Source organism: Paroedura picta, chromosome 2 (genome assembly GCF_049243985.1).
Source record: "Paroedura picta isolate Pp20150507F chromosome 2, Ppicta_v3.0, whole genome shotgun sequence".
In the NCBI taxonomy this organism is placed as follows: domain Eukaryota; kingdom Metazoa; phylum Chordata; class Lepidosauria; order Squamata; family Gekkonidae; genus Paroedura; species Paroedura picta.
Window position 1 is genome coordinate 79,098,559 of NC_135370.1, and position 25,817 is coordinate 79,124,375.

Consider the following 25,817-nt stretch of genomic DNA (forward strand, 5'->3'; position numbering starts at 1 on the left):
TTTGCGATATTCATCTTTCCATCGTGCCAGTTATTCCCCTGTAATCCTGATTTTAGTCTTTGCTCCTTCTTTATCATTGTGCTTTGCTGAACCATTTAATATGTCTCAGTCAAGCCCCCGAGACTGTGTCTTCCTATTCCCTTGAGGTGATAAAGGAACCAGATAACACTTAACTCCTTGCACTCTTTAAAGTGCTTTGCACATTGCTGGTCCTATATTACTGAATGAAGTATTGTCTGGACACTGTCCAATGTAATGAAAGCCCCAGCAAGCCTCTGGCTGAGATCTGCCTGCTCTTTTCCTTTGTGATATCATGAGATCTCAGCCAATCATGCAGAACGTCAATGGACATAAATAAACATGTAGAAAAATAGCATTGGGCTTTTGTGAACCTGGTGTTACCTTTGCATTATCCTTGATTCTTTCCCTGGGAGAAATGGACAACGAACTGATGTTACACAGCAGAAGTCTTGCAATTGTCATGTTGTCTGCATTTATCAAATGGTCCATCAGGTCCCTCCCTCCCCGCTTCACATGATTTAACAGAATTGTGGTGTTTTCTCATTTTGTACACTAGATGCTGCTGAAGAGCTGATTTTTGAGCAATCAGGGTTTTGCAATTTTCCTCAGACTGCTAGATCCAAAACACATTGCTGTGCCCATGATGTCAGCTTTGAAAGAACCGAAGGGCTCACATACTACTGCCTTCCTTTATTAGAAAAAAAAAGTACAGAAAGATCCTGTGCTCAGAGCGAGAGCCCAACAGTGCTTGAACATCGGCCTTCCTCACCTCTGAAATGTTCTGTCATGTGATAAGTACCTTTGCCCATGTTCTCTGGCCATTTCCTTTGCCTTCTCAGATTGTTCTTCCCACCTTCTATTTTTCCCATCATTAATTTGCAGACCTGATCCCCAGCCCTAAACACACCTAAGAACAGATTGATATGGACCCCTTAAAGCTTTTTTCAGCTCCATTCCCTCCATCTGTTTACATCAAATGCAGATGTAGGTTTTCTGATGTGTGGGAAAGAGGCCGATTGTTGCCAGTGTGTTTGTCCTGGGCATTTTAAAGTGATGAAGGAGGAAGGTTGATTGGTAGCCTAATTTCACTTCCTGCACTCTCTAATGCACATGCGATTGGGATCTGACTGGCACAGCTGGCATCTAATGGAGCATGACTGTGTGGCAGACGGCCAGCACAGGCGGGACTGAAAGGCATGAGGAGAAAGTTCTCCTGTTGAATTTCTGCTCACCAGACAGCTGTTAAAGGCATAGGAGTGGGCGAGGGGAGATAAAAATCTTATAAGGGTGAAAAGGATAAATGCAGAGATGAAGGAAAGGAAAGTGCTTTTAAAAACCAAAGGACAATACTGGACTCCCCCCCCCCAAAAAAAAATGCACAGAAGAAAGACCATCTCTTGCATGCATGATTCTATCACAGTTTAGTCAGAAGTCAATCTTATTGAATTCAGTGGAAATCCCAAGCAGGTGTGTACAGAACTGAAACCCTAAAATACTTCTGCTCTCACACTACCCTTTATCAGTTCATAACAATAAAGAAGGGGGGACCAGAGATGAGCATTGGGCAGGTGCTGATTACATTTGCCTTTGGGTACATTTATAATTTTGTACCTGGTGCATCATTAGTTCCCAGATAATCCTCAGATGCAGACATTGCTCACCTGCTTATCAATCCAGGCCTTTGCAGCCTTTCTTGCACTGGGGGTTGGATGGCAAGCTGAGTGGGACCTCTAGCTAGTACAGGAATGGCTTGTTGGGACTGTGCAGGGCTGATAATTTTGGTAATTCTGGGATTGTGTACTGGACAAAGTGATTTCTGGAGGCTTTGGCCCAGCAACATCGCTATGATTGTGATGAATATAGCATGCAGCTGCTTGTATTTCCAAACCAAGGCCAAAACATCTGCTTTAAGGTTGCGGATAAGGAGGGCTTTCTTTTCTACTACTAGGGTAATGATATCAATAGTTCCATCTTAAGCAGAATTTGTACTACTTGAAGCCCTTTGACTGCAGTGAAGTCAATGAAATCCGAAGTGTGTAACTCTGTTTAGGATTCTGCTGTAAAATTCTGTGCCTCATGAAGGTTTGGTGTAATGCTCTTGGACCCTTTTTGCTAGCTTGTGCAACATTTTGTAAGATGGATGGCAGAAAGCCAGTGGCTTGTTTTGTGAACTGTGTTCCTGGCCAGGAAGAGGATGGTAAGAAACTCTTCGCAATGGTACAGACTTGGATTTGGGCATCTCCAGTTTAAAAAAGCTCAACAGGTGGTGTGAAAGACTGCGCATAGCCTTAAAGGTGATAATCAGAGCCTTTAGTCTGAATAGCTGACCTTTTGTCTTAAAGTTGAAGATGTATTGTGAAGGTGCGACATTCTGACTTCTGATAATCCTGGCTCCTCTTCTGCAATCTCAAGTTCTCCTCTACCATTGGAACAGTGCCAGGTTTCATCTGGGAAGGTTCCCTGTGCAGAATCGCAAGGAACTGCTGCTTGTTACCAGGCAGGTCGCTGTTATGATGAAGGAGACCCAACTGCTTCATGTTACTATGGCAACAGAGGTACTTTCATCTCCTTGGAGCTTTCCACTAATTGTCTCTTTTCCCATCTGAAAATTTGGCTTGGATGCAGGCAGCCACCGCTGTGATTCATTTTAGCATGAGATGAAGTTTGAGACTGTGTGCTTTGTTTGTTTGATACGCTGCTATGCAACCCCCATTCGTGCTCTTCTGAACATCTTCTCAAAATACTTGGAAATCAGTTTCTTAAAATGCGTTCAGGTAACTTGGGTCACTATAGTGTGGGGTGGGGTCAGACAATCTGGCCACTACTTTATACTTTCATTGTCACAAAGCCCAAGCTTTGTGGCATCTGGGGATGGTAACTGTCAATTTCTGTTGGAATATGCAAGGTCTACAGTGTGCAAGAATATAAAGAGCAGCTTATAAGGGTATCCTACAGTGGGAGTTGGAGGAGATGTATATTTAGCATAGAATAAGAACTTCCTGGAATTTTTCAAATACTCCCCCCTCCAGTGTCCTGATTGGCTCATTTGGGAGCTTCTTGCTCCTTCCTTGCCTCCAGAACAGCAGTGCTTCAACAGAAGAATGTCTGTAGGCAACAGTTAGGTGGACTTAGGCCTCTGTCTCCTCCTTTCCTATACAACATCTGCTTCTCTTCTGAATAAAAGTGTTTTATTGTTTTAAGTGGCCTGTTGCTGTGCCCTCTTTACAAATTCAAACTCTGTCAATGGTTTCTCCCTCAATCTCATGGCATAAAAGGCCATTCTTAGTCTCACAATCTGAGCTGTGCCAATTCCATGCCCTTAATCCTAGGGCAGCTTCTAGGGTTGCCAAACTCCAGTTGGGACCTGGAGATCTCCTAGAATTACAATACCTCTCCAGATTTGTTTCCCTGGAGTCAATGGCTGCTTTGGAAGGCTGACTTTAACATTCTACCCTGCCCTCCCCAGGCTTCATCCCCCCCCCCAATCTTTAGGACTTTCCTAGCTCTGAGTTGGTAGGTATGCTGATAGTATATTGACCATTATGAAATCCTTCAGGCACTGTCCCTTCATGCAAGGGGGCATGTCAGTGTATCAGACAGCCCTTCCTCGGAAACCAAGGAATAATAGTGATTTCAGTTGCTAACCAGGGCTGCCCACCTAGCAAAGCAATCCCACCTTCCTCACCAGTATTAAATTTATCGATTGGCTGAGAACTAGAAACCAGTGAATCCCTAACAAGGGTTTTGGGTCTCATTTTCTGTTCCTGAGCTCCCGGTCTCCAAATGTCCACAGACACAACTGTTCCCATTGTGTGGGCTGCTGATCTAAATGTTGGATTGTGAACAGGATCGTTCTAGACCAAATCTGCCAGGGGCGTTGCAAGCCTCTTCCCTTCTATCTATGGCAGCCTTTCTCAACTCTATTACCATTGAGAAACCTCTGAAACATTCTTCAGGCTTGGAGAAACCCTATACGTGGTGCAATTGTGAAGAATATGGTTGGGACGTATAGCTGTGTACACACCAACCTAAGGCCCCTCCCCTTCCTACCCCCTCCAGGCCCATCATTGGCCATTTTGGGAGGGGGGACCATATGGTCATATCACCTGATATTTGGGAGGGGGGACCATATGGTCATATCACCTGATAAATGGTTATAAAATAACTCCCATACATTCCAGGGCTGGCAAGAAGCCCCAGGATTTCACAAAATCCTGCTTGAGATTTTGCCTGATCTAGGGTTACCAAAGGCCCTCTTTTTTTGGTGTCTGTCCTCTTTGGGGTTTTTGTTAAACTGATGAAAATATCCTTTTTTGAGGTTGGAAGGTTAGGAATATTCCTAGTTAGTAGCACTTATCACAGCTTAGATATTGAATAACGTGGGGGAGAGGACTGCGCCCTGTGGTACCCCGCAAGGGAGTCCATAGGGACTCGAGAACTCTTCCCCCACCGCAACCCTCTGGGTTCGGTTCAGGAGGAAGGAGCGTATCCAGCGCAAGGCTATGCTCCGTATCCCCGTTCTGGCGAGGATCAGTAGATCGTGATCCACAATGTCAAAGGCCGCTGACAGGTCCAAAAGGACCAGCACGGCCGACCCGCCTCTATCCAACTGGTGACGGAGATCATCCAAAAGGGCGAACAACACCATCCCCACCCTGTGGCCAGGATGGAAGCCCGACTTATATGGATCGAGTGCCGAAGTTTCCTCCAAGAACACCAGTATTCCTACAAGAATACTTGCTCTTTAAGACATTTGAATTTTTAAAAAAACCATTTACTATCAGAATTGGCACCGGTTTAAAGAACCTTCCTGTCTGAAATGCAAAATAAACTCCATTCGTTGTCAAATACTAAAATGGATTTAAAAGCTTGTCTGAAAGTGCTCTCAGTTAAAACTGCTGATTTCATGAGGCTACCTAAGAGGCCCCAGGTGATGTCAACAATTGTTAAAGGGCTGAAAGATCATGTTTGTTTATTTTAAAGCAAACTAATATTGGGACAATTCCTGCAAGTACTCTGTATATGTCTGGTTTCAGGCCTGGGTTTGGTACCAAAATGGTTTTAGTTGCATTGATAAACGATTTTCCCTGTTGATAAGGGCCTTTTCTGCACTCACAGCTTACTTCTGATTATCACAGGATTCAAGTTGTATTGAATTCAAATCCTGTGCCAGGACTCTGCACTTAAAAAAAAAATCTGATTCTTTTTTCTTGGGAATCACAGAGTATGTGTTCTGCACCCCAATGAGAAAAAGCAGATACTACCTCACCTGTGGACAGCCTGGATTTTCTGCCTCCAGATGGCCCCAACCCAACATATGCCCCATTCTAGCCCACAGCAAAAAATGGGAACACTGATTTCGCTGTGTTCTCTTGTAGTGAGGCAACTGAAGGTCCCAGGCCTGGGACCACCCTGGACCGGGCCTGATTCCAACAGGAAACAGTGATTGCAGCTAAATCCCTCATGCAGAAGTAGTCTCTTGTGGAACCTGAACATCATGAACACAGTGCAGATGAAGAAAAAAAGGCAAAATGCATCTGAACAGAAAGCAATGTTAAATGCAGAAATTGTATTTTAAACTGAGCGGAAAGGACTTCCAAACTGCAGGAAAAGTGAAATGCATAATCCGTCCTAATCAACTATCTTGGCTAACAGTTATTGTCAGATATTTCCTCCATGTAGCATCTAATCACTTCTTAAAACATTTTAGACCAGTGGTCCCCAACCTTTTATCACCGGGGACCGGTCAACACTTGACAATTTTACTGAAGCCCGGGGGGGGGGGGTAGTCTTTTGCCAAGGGATGTCGCTGCCTGAGCCCCTGCTCTACTTGCTTTCCCACCACCCGCTGGGGGCGCTGCCAACAGCAGCTGTGCAGTGCCACGCCAAGAGGGAGCCCCAGCCATGGTGGCCACTGGAGAGCACCAAAGGTGAGCCGGCGGCAGAGTGGCAGGGCAGCCCCAAAGGCAGCAGCTGGGGAGGAGGATGAGGAGGAGCCGCGGCCCGGTACCAACTGATCCACGGACCGGGACCGGTCCCCGGACCGGGGGTTGGGGACCACTGTTTTAGACTATGCCTCGTGATCGTAATTTTTTAAAGTTAATATCAAGTTGTGGGGAGAAACATCTGCTTTTGAATCCCACCCTACTACTGTCATGTAGATGTGATTTACAGAAAGTAAGCACTTTAAATAGCCTGGTGATTTAAAAAAAAAAGATATTAATGAATATATCCATTTTAGAGGAAAATATGCCATATTCGTACTAACTAAACCCCTGTTCTGGATGGTGGTAGAAATTTTGGGGGGTAATATTATTTTCAAACAACTTTAAGAGATTAATCTATTTGCAAGAAGACCTTGTTATTTTATGCTAGATCGGAAAAGCCTCTCCTACAACAGCAGGCCATAATACCTTAAGTGTCATCCAAGGAAGAGCTACAAATCAGGTTCAAGAGGGTTTTAAAAAGCACTCTTTTCAAAACTGATTTAATTGTATTTCATACAGAAGGAAAGCCATAATGAAGAACGAAGACAGTGGAATGTCTGCCATGGTAAATTAACATTTAACAAGGTACACCTGTTGGAGAATCTGCAAATGCTACAGGGAATGAATAAAGAATCAATATGAAGCATAACCCTTAATCAAGTGAAGTGAGTGGGTAAACTTCAGCTCTTGTACAAAGACTAATGTGGGGAAGGTGAGGTCTAGAAAAACACTTATAGTCTCTGCTCAGTCTATCATAGCACTGCCAAAATAAGGGAAATGAGAGACATATCTTCTGTTTATGCATACCCCTGTGCACACTTTGGGGTAACCTATTTTAATTTTATTTGTTATATTGGATTTATATTCTGCAGATATAGAAAATAATACAACTTATAGAGTTGCCAAGTTCTGCGCAGCAGCGATCAAAATTCGTAATAGAATGGTCTGTCTTAAGTGAACTGGACAGCTGTGTTTATTTACCTTTTCTATTTTCTATTGTTATCTTTTAAGATGTTTTAACTCCTGGTTTTAATGGATGTTTCTGTATCATCTTATGCTGGTCTATGACCATAATAAATGTTGAATTGAATTGAATATTCTGCCCTATCTTTGGAAACTACACATGGCATTGGGGAGTTGAGATCAGATCCTCTATGTGCAATTTAAGCTGTAAAGAGCTGCCATGAATTGCTAGCCCCCAGGTGGAAAATTGAAATCTCCCAGAAATATGACTGATCTCCAGATTACTGAGCTTAATTCCTCTAGCAAAAATGGTTGATTGGTGGCTAAATTTAAAAAAAAAAGGGGGGGGGGAAAGAGTTATTCCAGAAAAATAATGTTTTTGTGAGAACACAGTGAGGTTTAGCTACAAAAATGAAACAGTGCACCCACTGAGGTCCTGCCCCTCCCCAAATCTCACCTCCTCAGGTTTCACGCCAAAATCTCCAGGAATTTTCTATCCCAGCCTTGGCAGTCCTAGACCTTGGTTGTAGCCCTGGAGAAGGACGGTTTAATTGCTCTCCACTCTTGAGGGTCCTCCTCCTTCACATCAATTTGGTCTTAAGCAACACATACATGGGGTAAGGTAGGGAAGATTCATCTTCTTTCATCAGTAGATGTAAGGTTGCTGACCTCCAGGTGGTGGCTAGAGATCTCCTGAGATTGCAACTGATCACCAGATGACAGAGATCAGTTCATAGGGATGCTACCCTCCAGGTAGGACCTGGGGTTTCCCTGCAATTACAGCTCTTCTCCAGGCAACAGAAATCAACTTAGAAGATGGGCAGTATGGCTTTATACCCCATTGAAGTTCCTCCCCTTCTCGAACCCCACCCTCTGCAAGCTCCACCCCCACAGTCTCCAATGTTGCAATCCTATCAGTTCACCTGGAGAAAATGGCTGCTTTGAAAGGTGGACTCTATGGCATGATACTTTGCTGAAGTCCCACCCTTCCCCAAACTCTGCCCTCTTCCAGTTCCACCTGCCTCCCCAATCTCCAGGTGTTTCCCAACCCAGAGCCAACAACCCAATACCCACCCACTGTTTCCTGTTGTAACTCCATACACCCAACTGAAGCCCATGGAGCCACTCCAGAGGTCCACCTTTCATTGGATATTGATCATTTGTTTCTTGAGTTTTCTCATCCAGATAGAAGTATTCAGGAAGTAAACAATTTGGACAGTGCAATATGCAACAATAACATTTGAGGTAATGCCAATGCATTCCGGCTGCAGATCGATTGTGGCAAAAGTGCCTGTTAGGATCACTGTAAGCACAGCTGAAGGGCTGTTAAAGCCCAAAGGACTGCAAGTGTGTGTGTGTTATATAAGCTGAATGGATGAAATAAAGTAGGAGTATTCCTACCATTGAGTGAATATGGACCAGGATCCAAGGGCCTAAATTTCTATCAGTTCAACCACTTTGTGGTTATGACAGTCCAAATGGTATAGAAACCAAACTGCTCCGATTTACTCAGTTCTCACTGCAGAAGTCATTTAAAATTACCAAAACACAGCAACTCCTAAAAATAGAATAATAACCTGTTTCACACACACAAGTGGATCCCTAATGCTAAATACTGACACTTCTGGGGAGATCAGCTGGGTACCACAGTCACCATCAGGTTTGTTTTTATTTACTTCCTTTGTTTATTTGTTTATACCCCACCTTTCTTCCCCGTGGGGACCCTTATGCCATTCTCTCCTCAGTTTTCCCCTCACAACAACCTTGTGAGATAAGTCAGTCCGAGAGTGTCACTGGCAACCATGGCAGGGGGGTCGGGATGGGAAATGAAATAGTGAAACAGCAGTAAGGAACAGAGAGCTTTGCAAACTAAGACTGTGCTGATTTTAAAATATTAACCAACATACATGTAATTTTTCAAAAAGTGATATGCGATCACCAGAAAGCTATGCAATATAGCATTTTCTCTATTTGATTTGTTGTTGTTAGTTGTGAAGTCGTGTCTGACCCATCACAACCCATAAACAATGATCCTCCAGGCCTTCCTGTCCTCTACCATTTCCCGGGGTCCATTTGAGTCCATTATATCTATTTGATATAATTTTATTATTTCACTTTTCCTCCAAGGAGTTCAGGGTGGTATATGTGATTCCATTTCCCTCCAAGTTTCTCTTTGAGGAGGTAACATTGAGAGAATGACTAGCCCAAGGTCATTCAGCAAATTTCATCACAGGGTAGGTATTTGAATGAGCCTAGGATTTCCCACAACCTTGCCAAACACTCTGCTACACAACACTGGCTTACTTTAAACTTACACTGGACTGTTTTAAAGTACTCAGTGCCCTTTGAAAATATCATCTGAAGTACAGCTGAAAGAAATTAGTTCAGCACCCATAGTTGCTAATAGGAAGCCATTCCCATATGAGTAATTAGGGGGAGGGCCAATTTAGTAACTAGCATCTGTAGCTGAGTTTTCAATAACAGTAACTTGATGTGTGCAAGGAGCAGACTGTAATGTTTCTCTGTATGCCAGGAAAACCATCTCCTGCTGTTTTCTTCACATCAAGATGCATGTTAATGGTACATGGATGTCTTAACTCTACAGGAGATCCATATGGTGGGAAATAATGGTTAAATATTTCTTCAGCTTGTGCCAGTTTAAACACATGAACGAATCACACACCATTATCATACAATCCTGAGGGTAGCTGACACTGGCTGGGGAATAGGGTTGCCAACAGGCCCAGAGAAAAATTTCTTAGCCATTTAATAGTGATTTAATGTGTAGAAATGGATAGCTGAATCTTTTGAAGTCATGCAGGTAAATAACATCACCTGAATAACAAACCTTTAAGCCTCTGTTAAAGTGACAAGACATTTTTCCCAGGTAGTTGACAACACATCTTCACAACTCATGTCATCATCTGTTCTGCTGTACAAGCAGCAATAGTCGCAGTTACCTGAAATCCACTGTTCACAATCCAAATGTGCACTGAAGATGATGATGAACTGGAAATAAATCAGTTAATGAGCAATACATTGATACTCAGGTTGGCCATTTTTCCTCTAGAAGGGATTTTTATTTTTAACTGGCAGAGTTTCCCCAACATTCCAGGAAAAGATGCATTTGTCGAATTTCTTCATAAGAACTGTACTTTAAAATAAAAACCAGAAGTTAAACAGTACAGTACAGGATGCCAGAATACACTTCTGTGACCTGAGATAAGGCATGCATGGTATCTGCCAGCTCAAAGCAAAATTCTCAGTCCCTTTCTTTCACAATCAGTTTCATTTGACTTGCCCACAACCCAAGGGGGAGAGTAGTGTTCTCCGCACTTCTGTAGAAGTGTGTTCTCAGCTAAAAGAGACAGAAAGATGAAGGGGAAAAGAGAGAAGAACGAAAGAAACAAAAATAAAGGGAAAAGAGATTAGTTATAGGAGAAAGTAAAAAATGAAGGTATATCAGAACCATTTGGTTGAACATGGCTATTAAACATTTTGTTTCTGTTTGCACTTTTGACATGACCCCTGTGAAATTCCACACAACACTTCCAGGTGCAAATCTGCCCAACAGTTTCACAACCCCTCCCCTGACTATAAATGCCAGTCCCTGAGTACTTTTTGGTAACATAACTGCTAAGAGTATTGTGGGGTTTTGTACTGTAGCCATCATGTTAAGCTGCAGGTACTGTAGAGCCCTGGCACTGGTGTTGCTAGTTGGCTTGTCCTGTGGGCAGCATGGCTTCCAGAGTGTTAGTTTTTCAGTTTTGCCTCATCAATATAATTGTGGAGAGCACAGCATGCAGTTATTAGTGCTTCCCAGGCAAAGTTTTTATGTCCGCTTTAAAGTTGTTGGTAAGTATCGCTTTATGTACTCCTCTCTCCCTTTTGTTTTTTGAATGGAGGGTTGAGAGAACAGTATCTATCACCAATGTAGAGAGGCTTCACTTTCTGATGGGTTGGGGCTTCAACAGTTTGTAGTCAGAAACACTTATGGGTCACCTGCCAGGTATATTTTGGTTGGTGCTGACTAATGTTCTAGGATCTGTGGGAAATGGATGCTAACAAAAGATCAGTTGCTTTGTAATAAAAAAACTAAAATGCTACTTTGAAATAACTAGCTATACTAAGATAACTGAGCTTTAGAGTAATAAAACCAATGGTTTTATTGGCTTGTAAAGGCCTTGATGGGCTGGGTATACTTCATCACCTTTCAACTTAAGCATTTTCTCTGGGTTTAAAGGTGTGGGCTTTATCTTTGTTAAAGCTTTAGGGGCCTGCACTGCAGTGTTTTGATCAAGCTAGGACTGTAGCTAATTTTTAAAGAAATGTCTAGCTCTGCTTTTTCTTTGAAAGCTTGAGAGACTGTGTTTCTACTCCAGAAGCCTGCTGCTCAAATCCATACAAGGGAGGACTATTTTGTCCTTCAGGTTCCACCTAGAATCCCAAGCTTTCAATAAGTACAAATTTACTACACATTTAAATGATCTCAACTTAAACTTAGGATAATACAAAGAGAGCTAGCGTGGTTTCTAGCTATTTCCTATTTTCAGTATATGATTACTAAAAGCTTGTAAATTGGAGTTTGCTTGATAAAATCAGCAATTTCCTCAAGACAGAGGTTTTACTGATTTTTTAAAAACTCTAGCTAGAAATTACTTTTTAGCTTCAAATAGCATTACAAGACTTATTCTTATTATTGGCTAACATCTTGGAAGCCTTTAAATGTATGTGCAAACAGAACCGTATTTGCTTGATATCTGAAAGACATGGAAGTGGCTATTAATTAAGGTTTCTCTGGCCTCTCTGGCACCTGTCTGTGTTGCTTCCAAAGGTGAGAACACCTCCAAGGACATCTGATGGTTATCTGCTTTATTTATAGTCTGCTTTTCTCACCAAGACTGAAGGCAGATTACAGAATGAGAACTCAGTATGGGATTTTTTAAAACTGCCTACAGTTTTCAGACACTTAAATCCTATTCCCTTTATAAAATTCCATGTTATCAAAGTCCTTTGTGCAAAATTCTATTTTATGCATTATGTTGTACTAGTAATTAAGCCCGCTGTAATAACAATACAGCAGGCGCTAGGCAAGGGAGCCCCCGGCAGCTGCAGGCAGTGTGGCTAGCAGGGGCTTCCTCGGCGGCGGCCTGACGCGTCGGAGGTGCTTTGCGCCTCCCGATGTGTCAGGCCGCCAGCAAGGGAGCAACTGTGAGCCACGCTATGCGCAGCTCGCAGTTGCTTCCTTGTCGGCAGGGCAGGAATCAGCGAGGCCAATCGGCAGGCGCTTTGCGCCTGCCAATTGGCCCCGCCGATGGTCTGTCCAGTGGAAGGGGCCAGTTGGCACCCTTCCTCATCCCAGACAGAGCCCGCCCTAACTCCTCCCCCTAAGCCCTTACGGCTTTATTTAGTCGCCGCGGGCGGGGTTAGGATGAACTTGAATGAAACTTCCTAACCTCATCAGGCAGGCCATTCCTCCAGCTGGGAGCCACAACAGAGAGAGCCTGCAGGCTGCCAGTTGCTGACCTTTCAGAAAGCTTTGCTTGGGTTAGCAAAACTATCACCGGAGCATAACAGGAGAGGCAGTTCTGCAGAACTAGGTCTTCTAAGCTGTTAAAGTAGCCAATGATAACAAACAACTCGAACTGTGAACTAATTCGTAAGCAATGGAGTGATTGTAGAATAGTTGTAATTTGTATAGCTCCATATAGCAATCAATCTGTGGTGTTCTGTACCAGCTGGAGACTCTGTCCTGTCTTAAGTGCAGACTCATGTAGACTATGACCTTAGAGCAGGGGTAGTCAACCTGTAGTCCTCCAGATGTTCATGGACTACAATTCCCGTGAGCCCCTGCTAGCAAACGCTGGCAGGAGCTCATGGGAATTGTAGTCCATGAACATCTGGAGGACCACAGGTTGACTACCCCTGCCTTAGAGGAACCTTGAGACTACTGTGACATGAACACACATGGCCAGATTGGCCAGGTCAAGGTAGGCTGTTGCCTTCCAGTTATCTAGGAGTTGCCAGGTCCCCCAGATGGCATGGTGGTAAGAGAAATGATTGCAACCTTCTGATCGATCATACAGTTATTAGGGATTGGCTATAATTCTACATACTGGTCTGTCCTGATTCAAGTCTTTGGTTCGTACTAGTTGGAGAAAATGGCCTGTCCTCTCTGGAATGTTGGTTTTGATAAGCTCTCTCACAGAAGCAAAGTTTATGCTGTAGCTAGAGTCAAACTGTCCTTATCTCAAGGCTGGAGGAATGGAAGGAGAGGGACTGTAATTCTGGGAGATCTACGGTTTGCTAAATTTTTAAGGAAATGGAAGAAAGCATTTTTGTAGCTGCATTAACTTCTTTCTCCACCAGGAAGGCTGAATCAAGCATAACTCTGAAGTACTGTACTGGGGGGGGGGGGGGTAGGGAAATCAAATTCTTAACTTTTCTATGTCTTTTTATCTTTCTTACAAAGACAGTTAAGTATATTACAACAAAAAAGCATAACCTCTAGGTTCTTAGAGTCAGCTGAATGCCATTTTATGTGGAAAGTGTGATGCCCTAACCATGAGGATGAGGGGAAGGGTGGACAAAGAAATATAATAGGATGTAACCAGAATATTGATCTCCAAAGCCTTGCAGATCCACATGGAGCAAGCAAACTAATAAAGGGGGGGAGTGGGTTTGTTGGGGAGGCTGGATTTTTTCCATGTTCTTCAGGGCTGGCCTGGTACAGGTCTCACTGTGGAAATGAGTAAATTTTAATAACTGTTTCTGGGTGAATACATTGACATCTTTTTTCTATTTGACAAATTTATTCTATTTAACATTTTTCATAAACAGTAAACCATCTGATTGTAATTATCTGCAGATGAATTTGAGACTCCCTTTGAAGTTACAAATTGTTCTATCTGCCTTCACTGGGTCACATCCAATGAGAACGGAGCGATATTTTCTGCAGGATACCAAGGTTGCCACGTGCAGCACAAGGTAAGATCCAAGGGCCACTGCTCTGGGGCTCTGCTGGCTAGAGATGGACAGGTAATGTGTAGAGTAAGGAAGGACAAATGCGTGTATGTTTGCTAATTAAAATGTACAAACCTTTAGTCGAGTGTTTTAAGAAGTTGTAGTTGAACAAATAAGCCAAAGAAAACCTCAAAGTGCTGTGTTTATAGGGTGCTTAATACTTGCTCCATAGACCATATGAGATGATATTCAAATGCAAGCCCCAGACATTAAAGAAATTTTCAAATTTTCCCCATGACAAAAGTGTGTAGCTCCATTTCTTACTTTTATTGTTATAAATCTGTATCCAAACGGAGTGACTTGCCACTGTCTATGTTGAAATGTCTCTGTGAGAAAGCTTTCTGTCAATATAAGATCAAGCATGAGGTGAGGTGAGAGATCCTGGAAAGCTGCTGCTGGTCTTAGACAATACTGATTTTGATGGATTGAGGGCCTAATTAGGTATAAAGACACTTCATATGATACTCTGATCTATGTGTACCTATAAGGAAACCACATGTTGTGGACTAGGGAGGTGCATCAAAGAAAAATTCGGTGCAGTTCAGATTTGGCTGAAAATGATTTGGGTATCGATACAGGGATTCGGGTGAAGATCATTTGAGTACAGCTGGATCAATTTGGTCTCTATGGCTTTTATAGGTTCCTAATGTCTGTTTAAATGCCCAAGAGCCCACCAAACAGCTGATTGCACTGGGAGAAGTCTCTCAGAGGGAACAGCTGATTATCGGGCTGTGGGGAGAGGGCAGTTCAAACCACCCAACAGCCAGCTGATGTGGGGAGAGACATCTCTCTGGATTAGCTTTAGTTCGTTTTCAGGCTTATCTGAGCTGAACTGCCCATCCCCATTGTGTACAGAATAAACTTTATCTCCAAAGTCAGAGACAGAGAAGAAAATTTTGCTAGCAATAAGGTATCTTGGCTTACCACTACAGCAGAAGCTATAGAAAATTAATTTTGTAAACTGCCAAGACCATATTTTAGGAAAACCTTGACCATTTGCAATGTAGGAATGACAGCACATTTAGTATATTTAGTATATACCCTATTTTCATAATTATTAGTCTCTCAAAGCAAAGGTTTGCCCACACACAAACACAAAAGATTGCTACTGTTACTGTAGGTATGTCCTCAACTGGAAATGACTAAGCTGTAAAATCTGATCTGGCAACCTACACATGAGTTGCCAACATATCAGAGGCTTGGAGTGGCATTCCCTTAACATTCAAATTTGATGACTTTTTCAGAATGGCCGAAACTACTTGAAGGTCCGAGTAGAGGAACTGACAAGATATGGGCATGTTGCTACTACTCATGACATCAACATGGTCTGCCCAAAACCAGAAGAATACGGCTTGACCCCAGAAGATGGCATCCGACACATGCCCCAGCCACAAATGCCGCAGCCTGGCCTGGGGCGCCCGGTGCCCGCTCAGCCGCAGGCTGGCCTGGGGCGCCCGGTGCCCGCTCAGCCGCAGGCTGGCCTGGGGCGCCCCCTGCCCGCTCAGCCGCAGCCTGGCCTGGGGCGCCCGGTGCCCGCTCAGCCGCAGCCTGGCCTGGGGCGCCCCCTGCCCGCTCAGCCGCAGCCTGGCCTGGGGCGCCCGGTGCCCGCTCAGCCGCAGCCTGGACTGGGGCGCCCGGTGCCCGCTCAGCCGCAGCCTGGACTGGGGCGCCCGGTGCCCGCTCAGCCGCAGCCTGGACTGGGGCGCCCGGTGCCCGCTCAGCCGCAGCCTGGACTGGGGCGCCCGGTGCCCGCTCAGCCGCAGCCTGGCCTGGGGCGCCCGGTGCCCGCTCAGCCGCAGCCTGGCCTGGGGCGCCCGGTGCCCGCTCAGCCGCAGCCTGGCCTGGGGCGCCCGGTGCCCGCTCAGCCGCAGCCTGGCCTGGGGCGCCCGGTGCCCGCTCAGCCGCAGCCTGGCCTGGGGCGCCCCCTGCCCGCTCAGCCGCAGCCTGGACTGGGGCGCCCGGTGCCCGCTCAGCCGCAGCCTGGCCTGGGGCGCCCCCTGCCCGCTCAGCCTAAGCCTGGCCTGGGGCGCCCGGTGCCCGCTCAGCCGCAGCCTGGCCTGGGGCGCCCCCTGCCCGCTCAGCCGCAGCCTGGCCTGGGGCGCCCGGTGCCCGCTCAGCCGCAGCCTGGCCTGGGGCGCCCCCTGCCCGCTCAGCCGCAGCCTGGCCTGGGGCGCCCGGTGCCCGCTCAGCCGCAGCCTGGCCTGGGGCGCCCGGTGCCCGCTCAGCCGCAGCCTGGACTGGGGCGCCCGGTGCCTCACTTTTCTCCAATATATGGTACAGGTATGTGAGTTTCCTGTATGTAATAATTATTGCTAAGCTTTCAAATTCTCAACAAGTACACCTTTGGGTTGTGCAATGAATGGATGTAACACTGCTGACTCTAGATGACATCATTGTGCTCATAATTCCCTTGAAATATGTCTCTCTCATCATCTTTAACCCTCCCCCCCGCTCCGGAGGAGCGGGAGGAATAAAGGAGTAAGGGCAAGTGGGGAGGAGTTAGGGCGGGCCCTGTCCGGGATAAAAACTCGGAGGGCCCAATCAGGAGCTGCGAAGCGGCTCCTGATTGGGCCCTCCGAGTGTCACTCGAGGGCCAAGCAGCCAATGGGGAGCCGCGCAAAGCTGCTTGGCTGCTTGGCCCAGCCTCGCCTGGGCCGGCCGGGGAGTTGCCGCTCAGAGGAAGAAGCCTTCCCCAGCGGTAAGTCCTCCGGCCGGCTTCCCGTCGCCCAGGGAGCCTTCTGGCGGGCCCTGGGGCAGGCTCGCCTGCCCTTGGGCCCGCCAGAAGGCCACAAAGCCCACTCCCGAAGTCCCGAGCCTTCTGCCAGGCCCTGGAGCAGCCGAACCTGCTCCTAGGCCCGGCAGTAGGCCGCGGAGCCCGCCACCCCTTTCCTGAGCCTTCTGCTGGGCCCTGGGGCAGCCGAGCCTGCCCCTGGGCCCGGCAGTAGGCCGCAAAGCCTGCCGCCCCCGTCCCGAGCCTTCTGCCGGGCCCTGGGGCAGCCGAGCCTGCCCCTGGGCCCGGCAGTAGGCCGCAAAGCCTGCCGCCCCCGTCCCGAGCCTTCTGCCGGGCCCTGGGGCAGCCGAGCCTGCCCTTGGGCCCGCCAGAAGGCCACAAAGCCCACTCCCGAAGTCCCGAGCCTTCTGCCAGGCCCTGGAGCAGCCGAACCTGCTCCTAGGCCCGGCAGTAGGCCGCGGAGCCCGCCACCCCCGTCCCGAGCCTTCTGCCGGGCCCTGGGGCAGCCGAGCCTGCCCCTGGGCCCGGCAGTAGGCCGCAAAGCCTGCCGCCCCCGTCCCGAGCCTTCTGCCGGGCCCTGGGGCAGCCGAGCCTGCCCCTGGGCCCGGCAGAAGGTCCCAAGGCCACCTACCTTACTCTGTTCCTCCCTTCCTCCCAGCATTCCCTTTCTCCTTCCCTTCCTCCCAGCATTCCTTTTGTTTTTCCCTTTCTCCCTTCTTCCCTCTCTCCCATCTGCCTCTTTCTGGCTACCTTTTTCTCTCCCTCTTCTTCTGTCTCTGTCTTCCTCCCTTTCTTTCTGTCTTTCTGTCTCTCTTTCTCCTTTTCCTCCTTCCTTCACCCCATCCCTCCACCCATCCATCATCCTAGGGCCCGCTGTATTTTGCCCACAGCGGGCTTAATATCTAGTTTTCACATATTTTAACAATATTGTGATATTGCATAGAAATATAAATGTAGTAATAGCTACCAGCTGAGCTGACATTTTGGTTTCTTCTTTTGGTATTAAGTAATATAGTAACATAAGTATTCCAGCTTAGTAGTCAGATGTGTATTAAGGCTATTAAATAGTTGCTTTTAGATGGACCTGTTTCCATTTCTGCCACAGCCTTTCCATATGCTTTTTGTCTCTGTCATTTTCTACTGTCCAATTTAACTCTTACTGCTCTGTACCATAAAATTTTATGTTGTCATAGGACTGATTCAACACGTGGTGTCTGATTGCTGCATCCTTATGTCAGTTGGTATTTTTTGATGTTCCACACAAACCTTTGATATTTGATAATGTCAAGCTGAATTCTGAAATGTTGTTTGGATGCTAGAAGACTCCACGAGGAACCAGCAATTGTATTAGCACAGGGTATTTTGTGTGCTCAAGGATTCTAAGTCAGGATGCATGCAGTTTACCGATTCAGCATCCAGGTGCATGTGCTTCTTCCCACAGATGAGTGAATGGATGTTATACCTTTATTCTGGATTCTTGCAGGCACTCATTTAACAATGGAACAATGTCGAGTTTTGGGCAGCAAAATTCCTTGTGTGGATACCTATGATCAAGAAACTTGCCATCAAGCCAGCTGCTGCTATGATGACAGTGACCTTAGTATTCCTTGTTACTATGGGAACACAGGTAAAGCCTGGCATCTGGTTGGTTAACAGAATTCCTCATATTGGTGTGATTGTTCAAGAATTATCTGGTGCTGCATTGTGAATGTCTCGTATTTTAGCTTTAGGTAGCAGGGGGTGGGGGGTGATGCAGCCATACACTAAAAATGTAACACATTTTGCTGAAATGGCTCTATCTGCCATCTCCCAGAGGATGAATGGATGGTGACCAATATCTTGCTGAGACCTGTTCTACGATCCTTTTGCTCCTTGCAGTCACTGTTCGGTGCCTTAAGGAAGGCCACTTCATCCTGGTTGTCTCTCGGGACATGTCAGACTACCCAGTTGTCCTCGACACTGTTAAGCTGTCCTACGCCCAAGCGGGGTGTGACCCTGTCAGCAGAACTGAGGCTTTCCTTGTCTTTCGCTTCCCCCTGACCCGATGCGGCACAACTGTCCAGGTGAGAATGCCTCATCTTTTAAGCCAGGGAAGGGTGCCCAAATGGTTGTGTAAATTAATACACATTCTATTCATTCCATCCTTCCTAGGTGCTTGGTGACAAACTAATTTATGAAAATCAACTAATCTCTGACATTGATATCCAAAATGGGCCTGATGGGTCCATCACCAGAGACAGCACCTTCATGTAAGTTTCAACTGCAGTACGTATGGAGCTGCCAACAGACTAAAGGGACGGGAACGGCCTGGCCTCCCTCCTCCTCCTCTCCTAATGGCATTGTGGTGAGCAGGACATTATACAAACAGGTTTTGGCAATTGTGCAGACCTGTTGTTTAAATGGGGCAAAATACCAGGTCCCAAATGTGATTGCAGTACAGCCTGCCGAACTATTTTTCATCTGTCACAGGAATGTGAGTGTTGTGCTTTCCATGGACAGGTGACAGAGGTCTTTGTACTCTCCCCAGCTGCAATTGTGTGTAACTGTGCCATAAAATAAATAAATATGGTGAGCAAGAATCTATAAATAAATGACTTCATGATCTGGAGATCAGCAAAGACTCAAGTTCCATTGGCAGAGCAAATTTGCCCAGTCTTCTGCATGATCCAGCCACCCACTGACTAAATTAAAGTAGCCTGCAAGCCTATGCTCACATGCCTGGCAGTAAGTGCAGTTGAACTTGCAGGTATTTCCTTAGTTGTAAGCCAGCATGGAATAGTGCTGGCTGCATCTGGACCCTGGCCATTAGAAGACTCAAGGCACTTGCCTGTGTGGATGCTGAGGGCACCTAGGTCCTCGTTTGTTTGCATCCTCCAGCATCCAAATTCAGGGGAGTGTGATGCTATGCTAGCAAGGGCCCCATCAGATGTGACCAGACTGTGCCAACATCTGCCTTGATTTTTAGAAATGTTTCTGGTTTAAATAACTTCCAGTTTATATAGCTTTTTATCACGGACCGTTATGGCCTACTGGTTGGCTTCTACTGGTTATTTAAGATTGACTTGTTTTGCTGAGTACTTGGTGGGCCTGGATATATGATCATCAAATGAAAACCTGAAATATTATGTAAGCCACTATAGAGGACATGCTACAACAAAAAGTAGTATAGGGAGATCTTAATTGTAAATGGAACATTGTTCTCTTCTGTATTCAGCCTCCATGCTCGCTGCATCTACAATGCCACTGGCTTCCTGCCAGTCCAGGCTGAAGTCCTCTTGCCTCCCACCCCAGCTCCGGTTTCCCAAATGGGACCTCTCAGGCTTGAACTGCGCATTGCTACTGGTAAATGTACTCCTAAACTCAGTGCCAAGACCGCTGTCTTCTCCTGTAGATCCACACTGACAACCCTTTTGCTTGGCCTCTCGCCCCCAGATGCCAGCTACAAATCCTATTACTTGGATGGAGACTATCCTGTGGTTAAGGTACTCAGGGACCCTGTGTATGTGGAGGTTCGCATCCTGCAGAGAACGGACCCTTCCCTGGTTTTGGTTCTCCATGACTGCTGGGCTACTCCCAGTGCTAATCCTCTTGAGCAGCTGCAGTGGCCAATCCTGATGGATGGGTGAGTGGAGAAAAAGGTGCTCGTTCTTGACAGTGGAGGGCTGGCTTCCATGGTCCATTTAATGGCCCCACTTCTTGTTCCCAGGTGCCCCTTTGAAGGAGACAACTACAGAACCCAGAGGATGCCTCCTGGGCCAGCCTTAGCTGAGATGCCTTTTCCAACTCACTACCAGCGCTTCATCATTTCCACCTTCACATTTGTGGACTCCGGCTCTCAAATGCTGCTCAGCCAGTTGGTAAGGAAATATATGTACAGTCGCTTGCCAAGGAGCAATACATGGATTGCAAAGAGTAAAACACTTGCTACCCACCCAGCCACCATTCCCCTCTGCTATGCCTACTACACAAATGGAGATTCGTATGGTCAGTTTGTAAGGCTAGAATCCCTAAGAAGATCTGGTGAAACCAATAGCACAAGTGAGGGCCGAATGTCCCCACAGAGGCTTGATCCTACCCAAAATTCTGTTGTTCTACTAACAGGAAACTCGTTGGAAGATCACTGATAAAGGGAAGTTTGAAATGGGGAGCTACCAGAGACCCTTCTTATCTGACCAGAATATCTAGTCACCGCATTACTTATCAACTATACTTAAGACCTGAACATGTTGCATCTGGCTACATTGCCTTCAGACTGTAGTAATTTATTGGCTATTATGCCATTTGTTATTAACTTTGTATAAAACCTGAGGATGTGTGTTTGGTTGTATGCGGTTTATTTAATTTGTGTTAGTTTGAATAACAGACATTCTTGCAGATGTTAGGGTGGTTTAGTATATGGTAAACTCCATCCATTCTTGGATATTTAAAAAAAATGACTTGTGGGTAACTACCACTGTATTTTTAAATCACAGAATTATTTTGCCAGGTCAAGTCAAGTTTACTTCAATGGGAAACTAGGATATGTTGGTATAAATGATGCTCTCCTTCTCTCTACTGATGACAAACCTTGTGCTGTTTGTAGTAGAGCAAATTCAGGGTTGGCCCAAAGAAACGAATTCTGATGCTCTATCAATATATTCTTGTTGGCAAACTAAATGGCTTTCTTTTTTTACAAGTATCCTAGTACTGAGTAGGGTCTACATCTTGGCTAGGAACTTCACCATAAAACTTATTGAGACATTGTTGTTTCAGGTGTACCTCTTCTGTAGTGCATCAGCCTGCATCCCTTCCCAAATTGATCCTTGCAGAACAACATGCAGTGCCAGATCCTCTCCAAGTGAGTGACTTCTCTGCTTGATGCATGTGGGTGCCAAATGTGAAAACCTGGCATAAGCACCAGACCCTCCAAAGAGATGGGCACAAAGGCTATAAATTCACACTCTTACTTGGGACTGATTCTGGATCGTTCATCCAGCATATCGCCCACCATGTACTAGTGGAAAGACACTGCTTGAATGTTTTAGGGAGAAAGATTGATATTTTGTTGCAAGACTAGTTAGGAAGTTGAAAATGAAATCTGAGAAGAAAAACTTAGGCTAAAATACATTAAATATATATAGCAAAACCCAGAAGTCTCTTTTGTAAAGAGAAGCATCTTCAGAAAACATAGTTTGGAGGTTGCCTCAGCCTTTCTCAGCATAAAGTCTTCCCATTCCAAACTGCCCCCCTCTGCAGAATTCTATATACATGTTTATGATGAGATATAGGTGCTACAAGCTACAGTCTTCCAATGGGCATGTAGAAATGTAAGCTCAAGCACCTGGAATGTTTCACTGTTAGAATAAACAGTTCAATTGAATAGCCTCATGATAAGGGTCACTTATGCGCGGTGATTCATCACTTAACAGCTGCCATTATTTTGGGGGGGGGGCAAGCAAGGTTTTGAATTATATGCAAATGTTGACACTGCATCTCCTAGGAGGCCGCAGGTTTTTGAACCCTCTGAATAGGACAGAGCCCGTGGATCTGGCAAGCTCTCATGGACCTGTGATCTTTCCTGATGCTGAGATCAAACAGCTAGTGTCCAACAGTAAGTTCCTTTGTAAGATTTTCTCACTGATCCTGTCTTATTCTCATTGGTACCATTTCTCTATCCATGAATCTTTATTGAAGGTTTCCTGGCAGGTAATTGTTGAAAATGAATACAATCTACTTGACTGTTGCACCCCAGGATGTACAATGGAATACAGTGGAAAGACCTTTCAAGGCAGGAAGAGTCATAATCATTTTATGATACACTGACGACTCACTGGATATAAACCAGCTCATTAAGCCAAAAATCTGTTTGAAGCAGCTGGTCTGTTAGGGATCAACTTATCTTCTTTGAATAAGTTGTTCCTTGTTTCACAGAAGCTTCCAGCTCCACATCCTCCCTTCTAGGTGTTGATTGACAGCTTGGATCCTCTGTAAAAAGAGGGACTTCCAAACTGGACAGATGGCTATATAGAACAGTCAGGTCCATTCCACATGACTTCAAAGTAGCAGAAGGCTTGCAAATTGTAAACGCTACTAATTTGCAGTTCCGCAAGACGTCGCACACAATCTGCCACACTGCTGTAACAGTTCCGCAAAAAGCAATTCGTTGTAGCGCTTAAAGGGAAATTGGGGAAAGTGGATTAACCTTCTGAAAAGCACTACACTCTTGCAAACAATCTGCAACACTAGTGAAAAAGACCTGTGCATTCTCATTGTTGTGGTTCCAGCAAAGTCTCTCCCCCTGGCTCTCTCCTCCAAACATCCGGTGAAGCAATCGCCATTTTTTTTTTCTTGGAGCGAGCAGAAAGCAACGAACCGACGAGGCTTCATTCACCCAGGGAGGCTTCTCTGGCTACAGTCCCTCCACAGAAGTGCTTTAAAGCTCCCCTAAGTCCCCAAGCACAACACAGCCCCGTTTGCAAGTTCCCTTTATTTTCAGATGAAAATCGCACCCGTGCAGGGGGGGGGTTTCTTTTCACTCGGGGGAGCGTGGCAACGATGAATCGTCAGCTCACATGCCAGCTGCCAACTAGATGGGTCTCTCAGTTGCAACGAATTAACGCATATTCGTTGCAACGTGTGTTTTTTTTTTTACTTAAAGGGAAAGGGGCTTTCCCGGAGCATGATAACAACCGCTGCCCATTGGCTGTTCATTTGACTGACGGCCAGGGGCAGGACAAAGCACAGGAAAAATCGCTTCCTGTCTAGCGATTTTTGCAAGACCAGAAACCTGTGGGAAACGAATGAAATGATACTGAATTCCACTAAAAAGGCAGGCATGCGTAACGCCAAGATTGCACTTTTAAAAATAGCATTTCCGCTTTGTGGGACCAATTCCTGGCAAATAGATAGGGAAGAAATGGAGATAGTGGGCTCCAAGATCACTGCAGATGGGGACTGCAGCAAAGAAATTAAAAGATGCTTGCTCCTGGGGAGGAAAGCTATGGCAAATCTAGACAGCTTCCTAAAAAGCAGAGACATCACCCTGCCAACAAAAGTGCGCCTTGTTAAGGCTATGGTCTTCCCAGTTGTAATTTATGGCTGCGAAAGTTGGACCATAAGGAAGGCCGAGCGTCAAAGAATTGAAGCTTTTGAACTCTAATGCTGGAGAAAACTCTGGCGAATCCCTTGGACTGCAAAACAAACAAACCGGTCAGTCCTAGAGGAGATCAGCCCTGACTGCTCCTTAGAAGGCCAGATCCTGAAGATGAAACTCAAATTCTTTGGCCACCTCATGAGAAGGAAGGACTCCCTGGAAAAGAGCCTAATGCTGGGAGCGATTGAGGGCAAAAGAAGAAGGGGACGACAGAGAATGAGGTGGCTGGATGGAGTCACTGAAGCAGTCGGTGCAAGCTTAAATGGACTCTGGGAAATGGTAGAGGACAGGAAGGCCTGGAGGATCATTGTCCATGGGGTCGCAATGGGTCGGACACGACTTCACAACTAAAAACAAGAAGTCATGTTTGATGAGGAGTAGCCACCCCCTTCTGTCTGACAATCTAAGTGTTGGGCCTGAAAAATGCAAAGTATTTTTCAGTTGGCTTCCTTGGTTTGGTGCTTGGGATGATTATATTGCGTTTGTTCTGGAATTGTAAGGTAGAAGGAAGTAATCATGGCTGATTCATGTTCCCCACACTCTGGAAGCTGATTCTGGGCAACAGACTTCTTTTGTTTGTTTCTTGCTGTCAAGCCACCACCAATTCATGGTCACCCAGCAGTGCTTTCAAGGCAGGAGACTATTGCCATTGCCTGCTTCCATGTAGTGGCCCTGGACTTCCTTGGTGGTCTCTCATCCAAATACTGACCAGGGCCAGCCCTGCTTAGCTTCTGAAATCTGACAAGACCAGGCTAGCCTGGGTTATCCAGGTCAGGGCAACAGCTTTCTAGCATTATGTCACCAGATGAATAGGCATCTACTGGCTTTTTAGCCAGGCTTAAGCTTTTTGCCTAAGCTGCTAAATGGCAAATCTTTAAACTTATGCCAGGTATTTGTTTTATAGGACGCTGGATTTCCAAGTGACTTTTCTGGGTACTAAAAACCTGAGTTTTAAAACTTGAGATGCCTTGGCCTATCAACAGTTGTGGCAAAAGCCAGTGAGCACTAGCCATTTTCCTAAGGGTTGAGGGTCAAGGGTACACAGTGAATCTGTCTGGAATTAAAGGTGAGAAGGCTGGGGAGCAGAGAGATCTGATGCTCCCCTCTTCCCCCCAGTTTTGTAATAACTGAAGCTGTGTGGGGTCTCCCACCACCACTTAATGGCTGCAGGAGGTGGGATTGGCTGTGGCTCTTTATTAAGTGAATGGGGCAACTTTTGTAGCCATTATGTATGTGGGAAGACAGATGCTTGTTGCTGGAAAGTAGCTATAAATTTTGAAGCTGGAACCATCTGGGTAAGGAGCTGTTGCTATGAATGTTGGTGCAGTTCTAACATGACTATGTATCTATTCCAGGCTCAGAAACCCAAACAGATTTTAACTCTGTTGCCTTGGGGCTCCTTTCTGTGGTAACTGTGTCTTCTGTGGTTATATTGCTGACTGTGCTCTGGAGATGGAACCGTAAAAGATCCTGACTCTTCTCTGTAGCAGAGATAGAAGACAAAAATAAAAAATAAAAGCCAATGATAATCCATAGGATAACCAGTTTGGTGTAGTGGTTAAGTGTCTGGGAGACCTTGGTTCAAATCTCCACTCGTGCCATGGAAACTCACTGGGTGACCTTGGCCCAGTCATGTTCTCTCAGCCTAAAATGGAGGAATGGCTAATGATGTATAGACGCCATCTTGAGAAGTTTCCATTTGGGTTAAAGGCAAGGAACAAATGAAGCAGATTTCAGATCATGACTATGGTTGCTCTAGCAAGCAGAGTTTGTATGATACTCCTGCTTCCAGTAGAAGACAAATTATTCTCTTTGCAAGAATGAGTTTGCTACATGCTCACTGGCTAATGGTTCACCTCAGCTTCATGTTATTCTTCATACCTGAAAATGCTTCATTTAATGTAAACTGAAACACAGCTAGCCCTAACTGCAGCTCCTGAGAAGATATTAAACATGTCAA

At 45.7% G+C, this 25,817-nt stretch overlaps 1 protein-coding gene across 1 annotated transcript; it reads left to right on the top strand.

Annotated features, from left to right (window-relative positions):
* The first annotated feature begins 10,582 nt into the window (after positions 1 to 10,582).
* ZP1 (zona pellucida glycoprotein 1) lies at positions 10,583 to 25,398 on the top strand. Its single transcript, XM_077321107.1, has 12 exons — positions 10,583 to 10,826; positions 13,840 to 13,958; positions 15,239 to 16,274; positions 18,209 to 18,352; positions 18,604 to 18,788; positions 18,877 to 18,974; positions 19,940 to 20,067; positions 20,158 to 20,347; positions 20,432 to 20,582; positions 21,478 to 21,562; positions 22,205 to 22,315; positions 25,213 to 25,398. The coding sequence occupies exons 1-12, from the start codon at positions 10,643 to 10,645 to the stop codon at positions 25,329 to 25,331; spliced, it is 2,550 nt and encodes an 849-aa protein (XP_077177222.1). The 5' UTR covers positions 10,583 to 10,642; the 3' UTR covers positions 25,332 to 25,398.
* Positions 25,399 to 25,817: the final 419 nt, after the last annotated feature.

What these genes read in the sequence shown, in the direction of transcription:
- ZP1 (XM_077321107.1), top strand. Translation starts at nt 10,643, where the DNA reads ATGTTAAGCTGCAGGTACTGTAGAGCCCTGGCACTGGTGTTGCTAGTT. An exon ending in GATGCGGCACAACTGTCCAG is followed by an intron (nt 18,789 to 18,876) that starts GTGAGAATGCCT and finishes CATCCTTCCTAG; the next exon opens with GTGCTTGGTGACAAACTAAT. An exon ending in AAATGCTGCTCAGCCAGTTG is followed by an intron (nt 20,583 to 21,477) that starts GTAAGGAAATAT and finishes TTGTTGTTTCAG; the next exon opens with GTGTACCTCTTCTGTAGTGC.